General features: G+C 32.7%; 1 protein-coding gene across 3 annotated transcripts in view; it reads left to right on the forward strand.

The window, feature by feature from the left end:
• LOC124367654 (ribosomal protein S6 kinase beta-2-like) overlaps positions 1-22,281 on the forward strand; it is a 59,889-nt gene that overhangs the window by 33,712 nt on the left and 3,896 nt on the right. For 2 of the 3 annotated variants that reach the window (XM_046824650.1, XM_046824652.1), the window contains one exon: positions 5,172-5,288. In XM_046824650.1, the coding sequence (XP_046680606.1) occupies positions 5,172-5,288 (117 nt within the window). Of the gene's footprint in view, positions 1-5,171; positions 5,289-5,340; positions 5,458-22,281 lie in introns of all 3 variants that reach the window. The other variant, XM_046824651.1, reaches the window with a different exon arrangement.

A 22,281-nucleotide genomic window follows, 5' to 3' on the forward strand; every position in this document is an offset into this window, starting at 1 on the left:
TTATTTAAGTTAAAACAAAATGTGTATGTTCTCATCCATATCATTTTTACATACAGTAGGCTAATGCTTATAATGTAGAATACGTTTTGAATAAGTATTCAGTAATAGGTATATATAATTGAGCTTCTAATCCTAATCCTAAATGAAAAAAATTACATATCCTGTTCCATTTGTGGTGTTTCACATTTGGAGTTTCATGCAACATTTTGGAGTTTCTTGGACAAAACTTAAGTTAATCAATCTTCTCAGTCTTTTCTTAGTGGAAAACTATATTGTACGAAGGGGTCGGGGGAAAGTAGTGCCAACCACCATGTTCCAAGTTTTGAGATATTCAGTATTTAAAGTTATAAATCCATAAATACGTAATTTTGGCAAAGAAATTAAGTTTAGTTCAAAAGTATTTAGGTCAGGTATTTTTGTGTAATATTCCACTAAGATATTTTAGATGTAATAAAATCCTTTTTATATCCATACATTTTTTTTTATCCGAAAAATTATGGTTAGAATTTTATTTCCCTAAATAATCACATTTTAATTTTTCTATAGTCTCCAGTGTAACTACTATATAGGGTAGTTTGGGGGTATATAATACCAAGCATCAAAACACTTTTCAGTATCATGGTTTAACCCTTTTAGTGCCAACGCCCTTATATATGAATTTGAAAAACTAAGGAGAAATGGGAATGTTGCGAAAAGTAGCAAAGAATGCCAATGACTCATAAATGAATATTCTCAGAAAAATTCTACAGCAATTATTTAATGTATAATAAATTTGTTAGTATATAAACAATCTGAATAAACCAAATTATAAGAAAACACACAATAGCAATATTGTAAGATTAATTAGCTCTTTAGTTTTAAATTTAATATGACAATGTAAAAAAAGTAAAAATCTAGCTTTTTACAAAACTTAACATTACTTTTACAGTTTTTAAAATATACTGCACTTAAATATACTGTATTTTTATTTTTAAAAGTACATAATATGTGAAAATACATTTTTATAGTTTTTAAGAAAAAATTTATTTTCCTGCTAATAGATTAAAAAGTTAGTATTTCAATATTTGTAACTTAAACAAATTGTTAAGTAAAACACTGCAAAATGGCTGAAATAGGTGTGGCATCCTTCAGTAGTAGCACTCTTAGAAATAACTTTTAGTTTTTGGTCTGGTACTAAAAGGGTTAAGTTTCAGATCACACTATTTTAAAGTTTTACCATTTCATTTTATGTCAACATAACTTAGTAAACATGTATTGGTTCTATAGTGCTAACCCTAATAACTAACCTTACAGGTTATGGTAAAAATATGCCAAGCAACATTCCTCTGAAACTAAAGAAACTCAATTAAATCCTTTTTTTTTGTTGGAAATCTGGATCAAAGTCCAAATCATCATTGGTAGAAAAGAATTATATGATTTGCAGACATTTAAATCTTCAACTTTTGTGACACATCTCTTGTTTCATTCTCTGTTGTGATTCTGCTGGATACTGTACTCGACTTACCCTTGAAAGGTTCCACAGAAATGGCTGAGAAAAGATAATGTGTAACTAATACACGGATCAATCTAGTGGAGTTTTTTGGAGACTTATCAGTGATGCTTGGAATCAATGGGCTCCTCTTAAATGGAGCATTGACTACAGTTGAGCCACAAATGATGGTTGGCACTATTTTCCCTCCACCCCAGCATATTATTTCTATGGTAGAGAACTCTCACTGGTAAACATAACCTTGTCAGATATTATCCTTCAACTTTTGAACAACACGTGGTACCAGATATCAGTTACTGATGCCTAATTATGGAATTTTGTTTTTGTGCGTCAACTTTGGTTGGTCCTACCTAAAAATATGTACCTATTATCATTCGTACATTACGGTATGAGTAAGAGTGAATTTATGTTAGTTTTTGGTTTGTGTAAAGTGCATAAGATGTTAATGGAAAATCAAACAACACTGGAAATTTTATTAAAATTGTTTATTGTTCAAATAATCGTCTCCCTTCTCTGTAAAACTGATTCGGATAACTCAGAGATTGGATAAATGATGTTTGAATTAATAAGTTTGAAATGTCTGTGTACAAATGAAGAAGATTTCATGCAAAATTTAAACTCCACAGATTAAATAGTTTTTCAAAAAATCCTGTGAATAGTATAGTCTGTGTTAATGCTCAGCCAAATACCATGGAATAAATATACATAAAGAAATTGTGTACATTGAAAATTTCAAGCCTATAGGTTTTAAATTCGTTCATGTAATGTCCTTCAGAACACAGACAGAAGAATTTAGCAGACTGAGTGAAAGCAAAATGTTCAAAATTTCAATTTTATAGCTCAATTCATTGTCAAGATATCATCCTGTATTACAGGCTTGACTATTGCTCAGCTATATTGCATAGACAGATATACACACAGATACACAGATTTTGTAAGTGTGGAAATGGAGTTTCATACAAAAATTGAAAGTCCATACGTTAAATTAAATCATTCTCAAGATATTCTGTGGACAGTTCAGCTATGCTATCAGTCAGTTCAACCCCAAAGAGGGACTTGCATCATCATAGAATATGCTATTGCCTGTATATAAATGGAGTTATGTGCAATGTCCATAGCTCAATTAGCTCTCAAGATTTCTGAATAAAACAGACAGAGAGGAGAAACATAGAAGAAGAATGGCGCCATTAGTTACAAAATATACAATATTTCATAACATTAAACTCATGTTGTCCATATTGAAATGATGCTTCATGCAAATTCTATAGGTTAATTTGTTCTCGAGATAATAAGCAGATAAACTGAGTGAAATTTTGCATTGTTCTCCGAGTGATGGGTTGAGCAAACGCTCAGCCAATAATAAATTACTGTAACAATCCTTTTAATTTTTTTAGTATTGAATTTGTATTTGATCTAAACCAACTTTGACAAGATTTTATGGAGCTTGAAATTTAAATGTGAGTTGTGATTGTGTGGCATAATTAATTATGTTTGTGCAACTGTAGCGATATACTCTTCACAAGGCTGATGCTAGGTCGAATATATAATGAGTAAACAGACTACTGCTTTATTGATTGGTGAAATGTTGCCTCGAAGAAGATTAAGAAAACTTCTCATAATTAGTAACTTATTTATAATTTGTTATTTTTTTTCTAAGTATTGTATGAATGAAATATTGATAACATTACAATGATTTGTTTGTTTCTGTCATTACAACCTGTCAATCAATCTCCCCTTTCCCTTTCTTTTGATCTCCCAGGTTATCCAAGAGTGGTCATTGTAGACAAAGATTCTATCGTATGGTATAGTGTAGTGTAGTAACAATCAACTATGTTCTACTAGGGCTGTCCAGAAAATAATCACTGTTTTGTTCTACAATTCATTTAACACTTACGTGACTATTAATTTCTCCATTTTACTTGATACAAATGAAATCGTCCTTTACTTGATACAAACTAACAAGGGGGTGATTGGCGACATTTGTGAACATCGGAGGCAACATTGTGTAACGGGTGGAATAATAAACGCTCATATTATTCACACCGGCCGACTGTGAATTTCTGTCTAACATTTTAACAGCTCGTTTGTCATTGTAAGCAGGACATCTCTGTCATATTGGAGGGGTTTTAATAACTTATAATTTGGAACAAATTCCCAAATGAACTTCTTGAAGATGGAAACAAGCTTAGACTATGCTGTATTGTAACACTATATAAAATCTCAATGTCGTTTATATCCCCACCATTTGAAGCATATAATAACAATGATTAATTTTTGGACAGCCTGTCTACTCAGTGTAATGCAATTGGGATTTATTATTGTAGTAAAAATTAATCCAAGCTGTAGAAAACATTCTGGGAACAATAGGATGATTAATTACTTTTAGAATAATTAAACAATTTACCATATTGTAATTATTTAGGGAGTCTTTTGTCATATAAAACTATATGATACATTTCAATGGTAGACAGATTTGTATGAAATAGCCAAATTATTCTTCATTTTACATTGTGTTGATGGTAGTAAATTGAAAACATATGAGAAGTTTTGCAAACGTTAATAGTGAAAATATGACAAAGAAGGTAAAATAATATTGTCTTCCTGCTGAAATGCTCTCTACAGCTTTCTTTGTGATAACTCTCAAGGTCCCCGTTTTAGTCTGGTGCAGTGTCTGGTTCATATTCAATGTATCACATGTGAAATAAAAACAAATTCAATAAATATGGGAAACAACATAATAGTGGTACTGTCTGCAATAAAACAAAATGTCACATAAGTAGTTTATCACTTGCAGTTTTCACATGTGCAATGCTTGGGTGTTTCATTATTGTTCAGTTATTAGCTAGGTCTCCACAGTTAACCTGCAGCATGGATAATCAGAAATTAACTCAAATACAATTAACCCATTGGCTACCAATGAGAATATTGCCTATCAGTTAGCATCGGTGTAATTACCAACGCTGCCAGTTACGCTAAGTTTGTAATTACCAACGCTGCCAGTCACGCTAAGTTTGTAATTTTGGAGTCGAAAAATATTCTTGATATCGACTATTTTGGCATTTGTCTATACTATTATGTTGATGGTCTGTATTATTTTGAAGCTGATTGACTCTCTCGTATTCGATTGTTGTTTACCGTTTCATCAATTGATTATTTGTGTTCATTAGTTGCCATCTGTAATGGCGTCGTGGTAAAATGACATCACGGTAAAATGCTGTAAAATGACGTCTTTTCGGAGAGTTTTAATTCACATTTTGAACATTCTCAATGAAGGTAACAATTAGTGGGTGATGGTAACTTTGATGAGGAAAGGAATTTTGTGTGAAAGTGGTGAATAAATGGCGTAACCTTTAAATTTGGGTGTGGCTAAGGTGAACTAGTTGAACCACAAAATTTCAATTTTAGTGGTAGATGTGATATAAACCCACACTATGATTTCCATTGGAAAATGAAAACTTAATTCGTACCTGAGAGAAATTGTATATGCATTTTAATTGGTAGTCAATGGGTTACTGCTTAAAAACACTATAATTTTCTTATGAATGACATTTGTGCTTTTTAACAATTCAAATATAATTCTCCATCACTATGCTTTTATTTGTTTACAATGCTGAATTGGGATTTTGAGACAATAATAATTATCATTTACATTTTATTAATGTGATGACTTATTGAACTTCAGCCACCATTCACCGCTGAAAATCGAAAGAAGACAATAGAGAAAATAATGAGGGGGAAACTGATACTTCCACCGTACCTGACCCCAGACGCACGGGACCTTGTGAGGAAGCTGCTTAAGGTATGTTTGTTCTGTCAAACTTAATATAATAATGTGATGATTTAAACTTTAGCCACCGTTCACTGCTGCGAATCGGAAGAAGACTATAGAGAAAATATTGAGAGGAAAACTGTCTTTTCCATCATTCGTTACTGCAAGATCAAGGGATCTGGTGAGGAAACTTCTCAAGGTATGTTTCTTTTTTAACATTCAATTTCATATGTGAGGAGAACTAAGTTTACCAAGGAAGTAACTAATGTACCATAAGATAAGTTATACCAGCAAATGTTGGCCGCAAAAGATATCTTAAGGATATTTATTAACAAAAATAATATCTTTCAATATGCTTATAAATATTTGTAAAAGTTGTATTTAAATTAATGTATGTGTTACATGTGTGTACAAGTACGCTTTTTACAACATCACTAAATTATGAGGCATTCAATCTTTAAATGAATTGAGAAATTGTTCAAATGTAATGAAGCAATGCTTACTATGACAGTCATAAAGATTCATACTATGGTAATGTAGTTAGGCTGAGAAAGTAATAGATAATTCAAAATAATGTTGAGTAGAGAACGATTTTGTATATAATGGACAGTGTAAAAAGTATTTCAATGCTATTAATTGCTCAAGCATAGAAATAGTAAATATAATAATAACAACAACAACAAATACGGGTTATATTGGTAAATGAAAAAAATCTTAAATACAATACCATGTTATTGTTCAGAATAATCATAACATTGAAAAGATCTTCTTTTGAGATTTAATGTGTATATAATATTCCTCTCTTCATCAATTAAACATAAAAGTCAAATAAAATTGATGAACTGGACACATACAAACCCTGATTAACAGAACACATACACATTACTTAACCCTTAAAGCACGGCATACAGATGTACGAGGCTTAAGGGAGTATTTGTCCGTATTGTCATATTTTAGTTTATTGTTTACATTATAACTTAAGAAAATGCTGAAAATGTGTAGGCATGCGTAAATGTATTGTTTGGGAAGCAAATTGGATTGCATGTTGTGTGAAGAATCAATAAAAAACCATTGTTATTATTTTATTGACATTTCATATTATGATGTGAGATGTGGCATGTGGATATGACCATACAGTGTGGCCACATATACGTGTAAAATCATTAGAACTTTATAAAAAATGTTTGTTTTTTTATTTCTTCTTCTAAGAAATAAAATATAAATTTAACTTTGGCAAAAACAGAAGATAAAACCTTCCTTGTACATTTACACAGTATTAAACCTGATTAGTAATACATTTATACAACACTAAATCTGATACCTTGTTCATATACACAACACAAAACACAAAGTGTATGATGCGGCATGTAGGCTGCGGCACAGCAATGTAGGTGGATGACTAGTTATATAATTCCTACTAAACGTTAAAGTTCGGAGCCGCATCCTGCATGCAGTATTGCCTGCGATCTTGTTTTGGGTTGTGTTTATTTATTTCTTCTGTGTTGTGTATTTTAACTCTGTGACGAAGCCATCCACCACTGGCTACACAGGTCCAATGATGAAGGGATGATTGTAAGCCTTCAAAACATGTCTCCATAAGGCATACATGTTCATTTGTTTGTTTGACAATAGGCTACAAACCTAATTTGTGTTCAAAACTAATTAGTCAATGTGTCACTGAGGAACAAAACAAAGTCTGTCTGAAATGTATCTGACCTGCGTTTATATATTTGCATTGGTGCTATTCTTTGTCATCCGAGCCTTGGCATCCTTTGAAGTAGTACCCACGTGATTGAACCAAACACTCCCAGCGGTGCTTCCTCATCTTAAAGTAGTCCTTGAAAGTAGATTTTGGAATGGCCGTAAGCTTGTGTGTCACATTACTTTGAATCGTCTCAATGTTGTCGTACCACTTCCTTTAAGCACTGTTTTCAATTTTGAACATCCAAATGTCAGGACTGTACAGAGGCTGATGAAGCTGTACAATCTTTTCAAGACTACAACGTAATATTCTTTGTGGATCGTCTGACCTTTTGGAGTAAATTCATAGTGCACCACACCCTCCAGTAGAAAAAAATAATCATTGACTTTAGATGGCTCCGACTTTGACATGCCTTTTTCAGCCATGGCTAACCCGGACTCTTCTACTGTGTTTGTTGTTTAGTTTCAGGATCGTAACCATAAACCCATGACTCATCAGTAATAACTTTCTTTAGGACATTTTCATCATCATTGACTATTTTCAAGTCCAGAGCTTTTCATTTCACAATGAATGTTTTTCTGCTTGGTTTTTAGCAATTTCGGATTGAATTTAGCACACATGCGAGTCATTCCCTAAATCTTATTCAAAATTTTCCAAACAGTAGTTTTTGGTATCCAGAGATCATGTTCTATTACCCAAACAGTCAATCAACAATCACCTTCAATCACAAGTCGCATATGCTCAATATTTTCTGGTGTTGTTGACAGTAAAGGTCGACCAGAATGAGTGTCACTGTCAACAAATGTGCGGCCATTTTTATATCGGCTATATCATTCGTTTATCTGTGTTGTGCCATACTTTAATCTCCAAAGGCCTTCTGTAATAATTTCAAGCGTCTCCGTACAACTCTTGCCAAGATTGAAGCAAAACTTGATACAAATTCTTTGATGAATTCTTTCTGTCATTTTAACAGTATACAAATGTGATGAACAGAAAAAAACACGTGAGACAATAAACACACACTGTGCGCGACCCAAGGTGTTCACCCAGAAAATACGGCTTCAATTAGTTAGTTCGTGAGGGACTACTAATTATGCTCATACCCCGCAGAGGCCGCTTGGGCACTGGCACGAAGATTCAAACGCAGGTCGGATACTTTTCGGACAGACCTCGTACATAGATCTTTATAATAGATTAGAACAAAATCTGGGAGAACAGTTTCTCCAAAAAGTGAATAACTTTGTATCTGGTTGGTGTTATCAATATAATTAAAGAGTGTAATAGTGTAGTTAAAAACCAGTTTGTGTTACTTTGTACTGGAAATTTGGAGGTTATGCTGAAGAAGACCTTTACAACAACGATGAATATAGATCACAAAAATTTAAAACCGCCAATGATTATTTAATAACGTGAAATAATTGAGTTCTGGAAGTATAGAAATGTACAAGAAGATGTAACTCAAGTAGATTGGAATTCAAATATTAGAATGATAAAAAAGTGCAAATTAGTTACAATTTGAAATACAAATACTCTCTTCCACAAAATACTCAAATGTAGAGCAGTGAAATTAAAGAGTGTAACATATTTTCAAGAAAACATAGATTATATCTAAGAAGAGAACGCATATTTTATGAATCTCCGATTACGACTAAAAGATTCCAGAAATAAAGATCAGCAAGGCATAGAAAATTGCCAACTTGGGAGTCTAAATTAAGATCTATGAAGATCTTATCTGCAGTATGGAGACTAAAAATAAATCATGTAATCTGACATTGAAGATGTGCAAAAGTAGAACAAAATAATTGTTTAATCAAACATATACAGGATAGTTGTATAGCAGATACCTAGTTATACATTTTTCACTGATAACATACATGGTAGATCAGTTCTGCTTCTCAATTATAATGTTAAATAATTTTATTTAATATTAAGTAATAGGTTGTATATTATATTTATAGTGTCATTAAATAGTCAAAGAAATGAAATCAACTGATATATATTTTAAGTTTTTACTGAACAAGACTATAGTTTAACTAATGTTATTGATTTAACTTTCTGAAGATGTTCAGGACGTGATCATTATCGTGGGTAAACTAATGTTATTGATACAAATTCCCAATGATACTTTTAAGTAAACATAAGTAGATAGATAGTTTGCATTTCTAATGTTATTGATTAAACTTCACAATAATAGTTGTAAGTTAACATTATTAGGTAGATTAGTATAATTTAAATAACTAATATTATTGATTAAACATCACAATAATACTTGTAAGTTAACATTATTAGGTAGATTAGTATAATTTAAATAACTAATATTATTGATTAAACTTCACAATAATACTTGTAAGTGAACATTAGTAAGTAAATAAGTACAACTAGTATAAAAGCAAGTTAAGTGTGTAATTGAAAGAACGTAAACAATTCCCTTTCTATGAAAATTGTGTCAATTGGTATACATAGATTGGTAAAGTTTATATAATTATTAGATCTAGATAATTATATTAAATTCACGTAGTTATTATTGTAGTATATTATTCAATGCAGGGCCATACTCAGCATTAGCGGACCTCGGAAAAGATATTCGGTGGGGTCCCATCAACTGTGGCGGGGCCCCGGTAAAATTATGTGAAAAAGCGGTCTGAGTATGGGCCTGATTCAGTGTAATATTAACATTTTGCAGGTTGTCTATAGGCTTATATGGTATTTTGACTCCTTAAACATTGATCTAATTGGTTACTAGAAGGTGTATATAGTGATAAGTAAACTATTATGACTTTCAGTCTTATTTTACCATGTGGGTTTATAGGGAAAAAATTGTTTCGTTGTTGTACTATTTTCTTTACGATTTGATTAGAAGTTTATACAGGGTGTATATTATGTCTGGAAACACCCAAATATATCCTTTAATAATTTAAATATAAATTTGAAACCTCTTACAATCGTGATAGAGATTGAGGCATCTACTTTTTGGAACAATGTTTTTGTTATGTCACACCAACGGGGGACGTCCTGCCCGAGGGTATCGTGAATATTCTTAATGGAAGCCTATACCTTGTGATACATAATTTTTAAAGGTAATAGCTTACTGAATTGAATGCACAAAACCGCATCTCAAGGGAATTATTCTATCAGAAAATAGAGCATTTTTAGTATTGAAAAATTTACTGATGTTCAACAATGTAATTTTAACATGGTTCTTGCCACAAAATGTGTTACACTAATTTTTTAGCATTTTTTTAAATGTTCAATTAAATAAACAAAAATTTCATTTTAAGCTGGTTCTATTAGCACAAATTTGCCAGTTTTTATTACAGTACAATTATGGAAAATACTTATGTTATTGATTTCTTATTACAAATAAAAAATAATGTATGCTGTTAGAAAAGTCTTACAACAAACGTTTTAACCTGCATTTGGTGTCAAAAGCAATTGTTCGAACTGTGTTCCCTTCTAACGGTTTGACAATGAGCCAATCTTGTGTAAAATGATTCGACAGAGTTTGCCTAACATTTCTTCAGTTATCAAAGCAATTTCCTCTATAATCCTGTTTCTTAGGTCTTTTCCAAATTATGAGGCTTTCTTCTATAAACATTGGATTTTAAATGACCCCATAGGAAATAAATCGATTGGTGACAAATCCGGAGATCTTGGAGGGCCATTCGATTTCTCCTCTTCGGCCAATCCATTTATGAGGAAACCTTAAATCCAAATACTCTCTTACCTGTCTCCCCATAATGGGGTGGAGCACCATCCTGCTGAAACCATACATTATCAAAGTATTCTCCTGATGCAATTGAATAGCTGGGATTATTTCATTTTTGGAGCATTATTGTAGTAAAGTTCGGCATTTAAATTTCCCATTGATGAAAAAGGGTCCAACAATTTTGTTACCTAAAATTCCACACCATACGTTCAGTTTTTGTGGTTGCTGTGAATGGGACTCAGTAATCAATGTGGGGTTTTCACTAGCCCAGTAACGGCAATTGTGCCTGTTAACATTGCCATTTAGGAAAAAAAAGTTGCCTCATCAGAAAATAGTATGTTGGTCAGAAAATCTCTATTGTCATCACATTTGCGCATCACAAGTTCACAAAAACTCAACTCTTCTGTCGTAATCATCCTCACTTAACTGTTGGACTAAATGAACTTTAAATGGTTTGTATTTATTAATTTTCAAAATCTTACTCACAGACATAGGGTGCATATCATGTTGCTGTGCAGCTTTTCTGAGCGATGTATGTGGGTCTTCAATAAATGTTTGCAAAACATCTAGTGCATGTTCTTCATCTGTTGCAGATTGTATCCTACCCGACTTTGGCCGATTACGTACACTCCCTGTCATTTCAAAAACGCTCAATAGTTTTTTGATATTGTTGAAACACTTATGGGATTCCTTTCTGGGAAAGTGTCATTAAACAAATTACAAACTTCCCGATAAGATCTTTGACCGATCGCCATATCCTCGCATCATCAACAGAGTAATTCGTTCTCTTTCAGACAATTCCATTAAAATGCCAAATAAAAAACTGAACTACTGTAATTAGATAACTTGTTGACAGCAATGCTTCAGAGACACTGATTAACTCGACAGGAATGATATGACCTTTGTCCATTTTGTAATTCCCAAGCTTAGACCTGTCTAGTGAAAGCTCCATGCTCAACAAACTGATACCTGTAGACCAGATGATTAATAACACAATAATGTTTTCTCATAGGCTAGTGACCTTTGTCTCTTTAAACCTTCCTGCTGACTGGAAAACACCAAGTACAGATTCATAAGTAATCAGAGAAAAGTGACTCATAAGTTTTATTCATTGTAATAAAAAATAAAAACTGGTAAATTTGTACTAATGAAACCAGCTTAAAAATAAATTGTTTATTTTATTTTAATTGAACATTTAAAAAATGCTAAAAAATTAATGTAACACATTTTGTGGCAAGAACCATGTTAAAATTACATTGTTGAACATCAGTAAATTTTCAATACTAAAAATGCTCTATTTTCTGATAAAATAATTCCTTTGAGATGCGGTTTGTGGCATTCAATTCAGTAAGCTATTAACCTTTAAAATTATGTATCACAAGGTATAGGCTTTCCATTAAGAATATTCACGATACCCTCGGCAGGAAACGTCCCCCGTTGGTGTGACATAACAAAAACATTGTTCCAAAAAGTAGATGCCCAATCTCTATCACGATTGTAAGAGGTTTCAAATTTATATTTAAATTATTAAAGGATATATTTGGGTGTTTCCAGACATAATATACACCCTGTATATTTAATACTAAGTAAAAATTTACTCTTAAGTGCAAATAGAAAGTAACAGTACTTGTACTTCTATTAATGCTTGTCTTTTTTAACGTATTTAAATATTTATCAGAAAGTAACACTGATCCGAGCTTTCATACATAATATATTGATAAACATCTTTTCTAGTTTAGTTTCAAGCCTGGATACTATGTTACAAAGAAACTAGGAATATGATTTTTTATTGTGCATATCTTATCAGCATACTTAAAAGCGTAAAAATAGAACTGGGTTGCAAATGAGTGTTGAAGAAAAGAGTGGATAAGTATTTATTTACATGGGAGTCTTTGATCAAGAAAGAAAAAAAAAACATTGTGAAAAAATTTTGATTTATTCTGAAGGATCACATCCCTCCAGGAAACTTGATTCTATTCAACAAGGCAGACGGATTTCTCTTTGCTCCATGTTCTCAAGAGACAAACATAAAAGATCATATGTGCGCCAAATGGCCCTAAGTATCACATATCACCAGGAAACTTACTTCTATTCAACAAGGCAGACGGATTTCTCTTTGCTCCATGTTCTCAAGAGACAAACATAAAAGATCATATGTGCGCCAAATGGCCCTAAGTATCACATCTCACCAGGAAACTTACTTCTATTCAACAAGGCAGACGGATTTCTCTTTGCTCCATGTTCTCAAGAGACAAACATAAAAGATCATATGTGCGCCAAATGGCCCTAAGTATCACATCTCACCAGGAAACTTACTTCTATTCAACAAGGCAGACGGATTTCTCTTTGCTCCATGTTCTCAAGAGACAAACATAAAAGATCATATGTGCGCCAAATGGCCTTAAGTATCACATCTCACCAGGAAACTTACTTCTATTCAACAAGGCAGACGGATTTCTCTTTGCTCCATGTTCTCAAGAGACAAACATAAAAGATCATATGTGCGCCAAATGGCCCTAAGTATCACATATCACCAGGAAACTTACTTCTATTCAACAAGGCAGACGGATTTCTCTTTGCTCCATGTTCTCAAGAGACAAACATAAAAGATCATATGTGCGCCAAATGGCCTTAAGTATCACATCTCACCAGGAAACTTACTTCTATTCAACAAGGCAGACGGATTTCTCTTTGCTCCATGTTCTCAAGAGACAAACATAAAAGATCATATGTGCGCCAAATGGCCCTAAGTATCACATCTCACCAGGAAACTTACTTCTATTCAACAAGGCAGACGGATTTCTCTTTGCTCCATGTTCTCAAGAGACAAACATAAAAGATCATATGTGCGCCAAATGGCCCTAAGTATCACATCTCACCAGGAAACTTACTTCTATTCAACAAGGCAGACGGATTTCTCTTTGCTCCATGTTCTCAAGAGACAAACATAAAAGATCATATGTGCGCCAAATGGCCCTAAGTATCACATCTCACCAGGAAACTTACTTCTATTCAACAAGGCAGACGGATTTCTCTTTGCTCCATGTTCTCAAGAGACAAACATAAAAGATCATATGTGCGCCAAATGGCCCTAAGTATCACATCTCACCAGGAAACTTACTTCTATTCAACAAGGCAGACGGATTTCTCTTTGCTCCATGTTCTCAAGAGACAAACATAAAAGATCATATGTGCGCCAAATGGCCCTAAGTATCACATCTCACCAGGAAACTTACTTCTATTCAACAAGGCAGACGGATTTCTCTTTGCTCCAGTTATGTTCTCAAGAGACAAACATAAAAGATCATATGTGCGCCAAATGGCCCTAAGTATCACATCTCACCAGGAAACTTACTTCTATTCAACAAGACAGATGGATTTCTCTTTGCTCCAGTTATGTTCTCAAGAGACAAATATACAAGATCATATGTACGCCAAATAGCCCTAAGTATCACATCCCTGCAGGAAACTTGCTTCTATTCAACAAGACAGATGGACTTCTCTTTGCTCCAGTTACATTCTCAAGAGACAAATATCCAAGAACATATGTGTATCAAGTAGCCCTAAGTGGACTAGATGAGTAGACTTCTGTGTTTTCTATTGTATACCACTAATCTAGTTAGTTATGTTTCAACAAAGTCCTGTGTGAGTGTTGTGCATCTTATACAATCTAATCATTGGAAATAACCAATGGTATTGTTTTGCTTCCCTCCCCCTTCTGTTTGTGTGTCATTGTTAACACATTCGCTGCTGAAAAAAAATTGACCGGTCTTGGTAAATACGGAAAAATATATATTTTTTTAACTAACCCAAAATGAAGTCAGAGCAGCCAAAAAGATTTTACAAGGTTGTCCAGGTAACCTCACTGCCGGATTTGGTGACGTCATAACTGTGACAACAATTTGTTGTCAGCCACACCTGGCGCCGGTCCCCGCTTTGTCAGTACCGCAGAGCACTGGGTCTATTACTCCCGAATGGCACTGTCACTCACGGAAGACATTGTCAGTTGCACAAATAGTGAATAAAAGAAAATTATTTTGTGTAAAAAATTGAAAATAGTCCATAAACATAGACTGAACTCACATCCGCAGAACTCTCTGAACTTGAATCGGAATGGTCCTGTTCACTCATAAAGTTCTTCCACTAATTCATTGTCGTCCTCCATATTGCCTAAATCCAATAATAAACATACATACACACTTACACGATACACTACACACAATAAACGATACAGCACAGCCAGTGAACCAAAATTACGTATCACGAACGGATTGCAAATAAACAATGTTTGAAACAGGCACAACACGCGTCAAACGGCACAACGTTCCACGGTAACTGCTAGGCTCACACTGAGGCAATGGCGACCAAGCGAGCAGATGTCTGCTATTGTTGTCATCCGCATGGCGCACCAGTATTGCATGACAAACATTGTCGTCACCCGCAGCGAATGTGTTATTGAAGTTCAAATCATTACAGTAATGTCAGAAATAATACAGAAACTGAGAGCCAATTAGCATTGTGTAAGCTCACAGTCCAGTTTTTGTTTTAAATCAATAGAGGAATTGTCTGAGAATGGATTATCAGTCGCTCTAGTTTTGGTGGGGGTTGAATGGGAGGGTAATTTAAGGGTAATAATATAAAACAATAATATTTTCTCAAATCATATTTTTTTAGTTCGATTCACCTAAAACTATCAGAGATGTTAATAATAGTTATATCATGTTAGTCATCAAGACAAAGAGAGTAAAACTCACTATCTTCAGCTAATCAATATGGGTGGTTGACGTTGTTTTAACTTTTATTTATGCCAAAATACAGGGTTTATTGCCCGGAACTGTGTAAATAACTAAAACATATTGTATAACCTTGTCAGACAGTTCCAAAATATTGTAGATGTCCACTATATGTTTCAGAATAATCGTTCCATCATCAGGCAGTTAAAAATTAAAAAATGGCTTACATCTGATGATGGAACAATTGTTCTAAAACATGCAATTGATATCTTCAATATTTTGTAACTATATGACAAAATAGAGTACCCTTTTTTATTAAATTTATGGTCAGTATTATGTGCGACAAGCCAACCAGAAAATCCAATGCAAATCGGATCTGTGCTTTTAGACTATTCCATGAATAGTGCAATTATGTTAAACTGACAAAGTAAACCGTGTTGAATTGATTTTGTAATGATTAATACAATATGATGAAATAATCAAATTCAATGCACATATTTTCATTAGGCAATATGTAGTTGAAATATCACAAAGGCAGTTTTGAATGGTTTGGTCACTATCCTTTCACATAAAATCATAATTGACTCATTTTTTAAAACGTTATTTTTATACATACATGGTTTTTGTAATTTGTTTTCAAAATATATTTTTTAACGGTAAACATCAATAAGGATTTCTAGGACTTACACAAATACTTATTAGATGGAAACAGATTTTTGGTACAAATTATTATATATTATTAAAACCTGAAATAAATGAAAACATTCTCTCGAAATGTTATACATAATGTGTACCTGCCGAATCGTATAAAAATCTTGACATCTATATTACCTCATCACGATTTCCATTGCATTTTACCCAAAATAAATTTGATCTTAGATGAGTTAAAATTTGTATAAGCATGCAGTTTGTACCATTATGTTGTGGATGTAATTGTAACAGATAATTCAATTCAACTTTAGCATTTTGTTTAGAAAGTTAGGTTTTATGTTGAATATGTAGTTTTTTGGCCAACGTTTTATGAAAATATGTACGTTTGTTTGATAAAAGTTGTTTACATAGGCAGAAGCAAATATTTAAAAAAATTGATAGGTCCCAATGCAATTATTTTCTTGGAAAGTTCAATTTGGATTTTATGGACCGCTACAACACTTTCTTTAGCAATAGTTCACAATACTTATTATCAAGTTAGCTCCTGAAGCCATGTTGAGAAGTCAACAGCGGTGAAGGGGTTAATATTCCATTTTCAATCCACACAACAAATACAATGCCACTGTTATGTGAAGATTTAAGAAGACAAACTTTTGGCCTGTATCTGTTCAAACTAGAATGCGTCCGATCTTGATTCAATGTTCTAAACACTGATTGGTTCTCAGTGGTGTTAATCCATTTTTAATAGACGATTCTGTTTGATTTGTACTCATTTAAATTCAATGAGAAGATTTTCCACTTGAGTCATAGTATGCATGTGTATCATCATCCTAGTTTGGAGCTATTGTTGATGATGAATGACTTGAAAGAATAATTACAGTTTGGAATTTGTCATTGTTATATGTCTCAAAAATTGAAACTTGATTCAAAAACTGGTATAACTCTTCTTTAGGTATCGAAACCAAAGACATAAGTTTAACAAAAACAAAAATTAACACAGTCTATGATACAACAGGATCGATTGGGCAAGAAAACACCCCTGTAACAGTGACTGTGTGAATCTATTGTGACTTAACCCTGATATCTAGACAACCCAGGTCATCTTGAAGCTCTTGGTAAACCTCAAGACTTTCCTAAGAGTTAGAAGTCCCACCTCAGCAGATTTTAGAAAAACCATTTTAGATGTTTCTACCTAGTCAGGCCAAAAACTTTGCAATCATATACAATTTGTATACCAGTCTCCTTCGATTCCTTGCAGAAGTGACATATGTCCAAACTCAGAGGTAACCAGATGGTAGTTAAGTAGACAATGTCCAATCAACAGATTGCAGAAAAATCTTGTGTTCGATCTTCCTAGTCAAGAAAAACTTTTGGTGTTTATCAATGTAAGATCTGTGATAGTTTTTGTTTGTTCTAGATTAGAGAAAGTCCCTTTTATACTTATTAAAAGTCAAAAATTAAAAAACCTGTAAAATTAATATTAAGAAAAATAAAGAACCAACATCTGAAATATAAATTTTATTCTATTTATTACATAATTTTATTGAGTAATTTTAATAAGTTACATATTTTGGAATAATAGTATTCAAGTTATTATTACTTTTTTTCTAATATTTTTACATATTCTTAAAGTTTGATTATTCTTATATTTTTTATTTTAAAATTTGTATTATTACTACTTTGGTGTCAGATAATGTAAAATTTCTCTCTTGTCAAATTTGACTTTAGAGTGTACAACACCATGCTAAACACATTGACTGTGGCAGGCACCCTTGAGCGCTCACTGTCTTTGGAGAATAGTTATCACTCAATATACACCAGCAGTTAACACCTGACCTTGAGTTAGACCTTGAGTCTCAGATTACAACACCTGAAGAAGAGGGAAGTTACATCATTGTAACAATTCTTTGTAACATATGACAATGTTATAGAGAAACGAAATTCTTGATCAGATTCCTTTTTGCTCACTTAGATAATGTTACTGCAGTGTTTGTTACGGAAATGATGCATTTATAATTACATGCATGTAAAGGTATGCAGAGTTGGATGGAAGTGGTTATATTTGCAAGCCAAGTTTTTCCCTCGACCGATAATCCAATAATGAAATCTGTGTCTAAAAATCCATTGTGTAAAAAAATGTTCAATATAAACAAACAATATCATCGTAACAAGTGGAAAATTTTGAAGTTCCAGAAATTTTTATAATAGTCATCAAATTTAAATGTTTATAATTATGATAATTGCAAGGAAATATATATAAAGCAATGAATCAAGATTGAAATCTCCAATCAAATAGAAAATCGTTAAAATTCACCTATTTTTAGTCTAAACACAACATTGGCATATATTACGCATAGACACAGATTACGATAGGGCAGCCACTATGCATTAATAAAATGTGTGGATTGGAAATGAAATATTAAGTTTAAGACCTGTATCCAGTACCAAGGTTTTACCAGGACTGATCGCTCATTTAAGGTATGTAAACATTATATTCGATCTCTTATCTGTTGACAAGGAAGCCAATGTTCCATGTAGACATTTCAACCCTAGTAGTGGCAATAATTTCATCTTTGTGGTAGCAACTATGTTTAAGCGCACTATTTTAGTAACAAAAATATACAACAATGTATTTCATACCAGGAATTTATGTCACCATGGAACTTTTATAACTATAAGGTCATGTCTCAACATTTGGTCATAACTTAAACTAGTTTAAAAAACTGAAAAATCATGTTTTTGTGCTAAATAGATTTTACACAATGAGGTAAAGCCAAGATAATAATTTTACATTACCAGAATAGGTTTTACCTGGCGATGTAATAAAACTCGTAAAAGAAAACATGAACTTAAGTACTCTCAGCTTTGTAAAATTTAGGGATGTAAATAAGTCCAAATACAAACAAAAAATGTGTTAAGATAGAAAATTTTTTTGGGGAAAATATTTGAGAATATTTTAATTAACAAACTATATTTTAAATAGCATGAAAGTTGTTGAATTTAAATGAAGTATTTTGTACTATCTCAAAAAATAATAACGAATTCTCCATTAAACTTGTTTTAATATCTCAAAGAGTATAAGATCTCAATGGTGAGATAGTTAAAATGATCATCCCATAAAATGATGTTCAATGTTATTATTATTTTGAAAAGTAAATATAAATAAACAAAATTTAACTTGCAGAAAACTATAAATACACTTATGCTGAGAACAAAACCCGAGTTAGTGAAATGTAAGTAAATTTAAATGATTTTTCATAAAGATGTGACAATGCAGTATGTACAGATTTTTAAATATTAATAACTAAAACTATCCTATACAAAAAAATACGGTACAAGACAGATCATTGCAAGCCTGGCCGTTTGGCTTAATTATGTATTAATAATAATTTGAAGAGACCTCAATTAATAATGTTATCGCAAGAAACTAATTTTCTATGCTGATGCAAAGTTTAATAATATACATCAGGCCTACATGCATTAAACAACAGTTAATTTGCCACAACGCAGGCTTGCAGTGCTGTTCTCTTACTACGATTTGGTTTATCTGACTCTGCCTCTTTAATAAAGGCATTTTTCATTTCATAAATGAAACACAAATTTTAAATGTTTGGTTACATTAAACGGCCACTCACAACTTAAAAATGTAAAATAAAGCCTACAACCTAACGTTGCACACTAAAGTAAACAAACAAAACGTTATACTTTACTTTGATGGGTGTTGTAGCTACTAGGGTTGAAGTGAACAGTTGTGTAATGAGTTGTTATTTGGATGAATTCAGTGTAACCTTGTTATTAGCTATGATTTACCAATTATTACTAGTCCCTTTTCTTATCAGTCGTTAACATTTAAAATTGAGCCTTTGTCACCACTAAACAGTAATATAGAATATTTTACCACTAGTGATGTAGAATATTCCAATACTGACTGAACAAGGTTTGAGTGTTTATAAACTTAGGGACTTATATTTACTACTACTACTACTACTACTACTACTACTACTACTACTACTACTACTACTACTAATAATAATAATAATAATCATCATCTGAGTGTGGTAGTATTAAAAGTTTATTTATATATCATAATTTCATTGATTATTTTTAGAAAAACAGTAAAAATAGTTTGAAGATTATACATTCTGCTGTATTAATTACTAAACACGTTCACAATGACAAGTACCCCATTGAATACACACGATCTTTTACAACTGCAGTCATGTACCTGATTGGGTACACACCGAGCTTTCGTAAAGTGGATCATGCACCCAATAAGATACATGTTACTTTGAATTTTCTTTTTGTGTTTTTACTGTATGCCTGTCTTGGAAGTTTGTTAAATTTGATAACACTTAAATAAATACCTGACTATCGTGTACCCTGTAGGGACACACAATTGCATAATTGTTTAGGTACTCCTTGGAGTGCATGGAATGAAAATATGTATTAAAATCATTATTTAAGTTAAAAATTGCGAAGCCTACATTCTTTTCTCGTTATACTTAGACGTTTAAAGTAAATAAACTTATTGCGTTTTTTACCGTTATTATTGAAAAATTTGACAGCATATACAATAGCGCGGAAATTAGCCGTCATTGTGAACGTGTTAATGGAACTTCAGATTTGTGAAATTGGTTTGTATTACCATAAAGGCTTAATTTTCCCACATCAACTTTTATAATATGAGATCATAAAAAATTGTTTTTCTTAAGGCTTGTTTCTGAAAAATTTGTTCATGAGTGGGAAAATTTTGATGCACCATTAGAATAGGGTATTGGTAAGTGTGAGTCTCTCCAGTAAAAAAGACTACATTATAGTAGCATCCCGTTTTCCTTGCAAATCCATGTTCTCCGGAAAGCAATAAAATTGACGGATGAGCCCTGCAATCACGAGGGTTAGTTTATTGTTCAGTAAACATTAATTATTTAGTGAGAAATGAGAAAGTTTATTGTCTTTAAACATAAAATATGCAATCGACAAAGTCATTCTATGCTAAAGCTTAAATCCCACTATTATATATTGTGTACATTAACAAACTTGTCTAGCGGGCTTAGTCAATGTTACAGGTAACAATTATTACATTCTTACATCAACCAGGCTTAGCTCTAATTTAGCTAAAATTTAAAAATTTAACAACGATATAACAGAAAAATTTACAAAAGGATAAATTGTAATAGATAAATTATTAACAATTAAATAAATAAACAGGGGGTACTACACTAATTTTAAAATCTTAAGGTACTAATATCACAGGCCAAATAACTTTGTACAGAGTAAAACGCTTTATCTTTGAGCCAATGTTCTAAAACTGCCTTAAATCTTTTTAATGTTACATGCCATGCCTCTTGAGGCAGTTTATTGAACATCTTTAATTTCGTAATACAGTGACTACTTCTAGTTTTTTCTAATTTCATTGGTAACATTTCTATCATATGGTTTTTCCTAGTAGGATATCTGTGAACTTCTTGTCTAACCCTGAGTGTTTGTAAATTTTCTTTAACATCAACCAAGCAACAATAAATGTATAGGCTAGGTAGAGTCATTATCTGTAGTTCTTTAAAAAGAGGCTCACAGGACTCTCTTTCTGGGACATTTTTTTATTACCCTTAGGGCTCTCTTTTGCCATATGAAAACCTTTTGAGAACCACAGCTATTACCCCATGAAATAATAGAAGCAGTCAGACTAGTGGTGATCATCAATACTGTTTTATGATCACTGTGCCGTACTGTGCCCACTGTGAGAATGGAGTGGGTAATAGACATGAGGAGCAACTACTTGCTTATCACAGGTCTGACAAAGTTTGTCATCAGTTGGGTTTGGTGATGATTTTCTCCATTTGCTTGTCTCCTTAGGAAGTCTGTTAACAAAATATGAACACAGTTTTAAACTCACTCAGAGATATTTCACATTGTTTTCAATCTCAACATGATCATGGCCTACTTGGTCTTGGGTAAATGTGCCCACCATTATCGGGCAGAAAGATGGTATTAGTTCTTACGTGTTAGATTCCAGCTGAGATACCATATACAGGTCAGCGTTCTTGTCAAGCTTGATGACACTCAAGTCCTTGAAACCACTCATCACTTGCAGCAGTGAATCCATCACAGAACGATCAGCTTAAAACAGTATTGATGATCACCACTAGCCTGACTGCTTCTTCGACCTATTGAACACAAGATAGTCCTGTACAATTCCAGTAGCCTTAATGATTGCCTTGGCTCAAGACGAAT

This window comes from Homalodisca vitripennis, chromosome 8 (genome assembly GCF_021130785.1).
Source record: "Homalodisca vitripennis isolate AUS2020 chromosome 8, UT_GWSS_2.1, whole genome shotgun sequence".
Lineage (NCBI taxonomy): Eukaryota > Metazoa > Arthropoda > Insecta > Hemiptera > Cicadellidae > Homalodisca > Homalodisca vitripennis.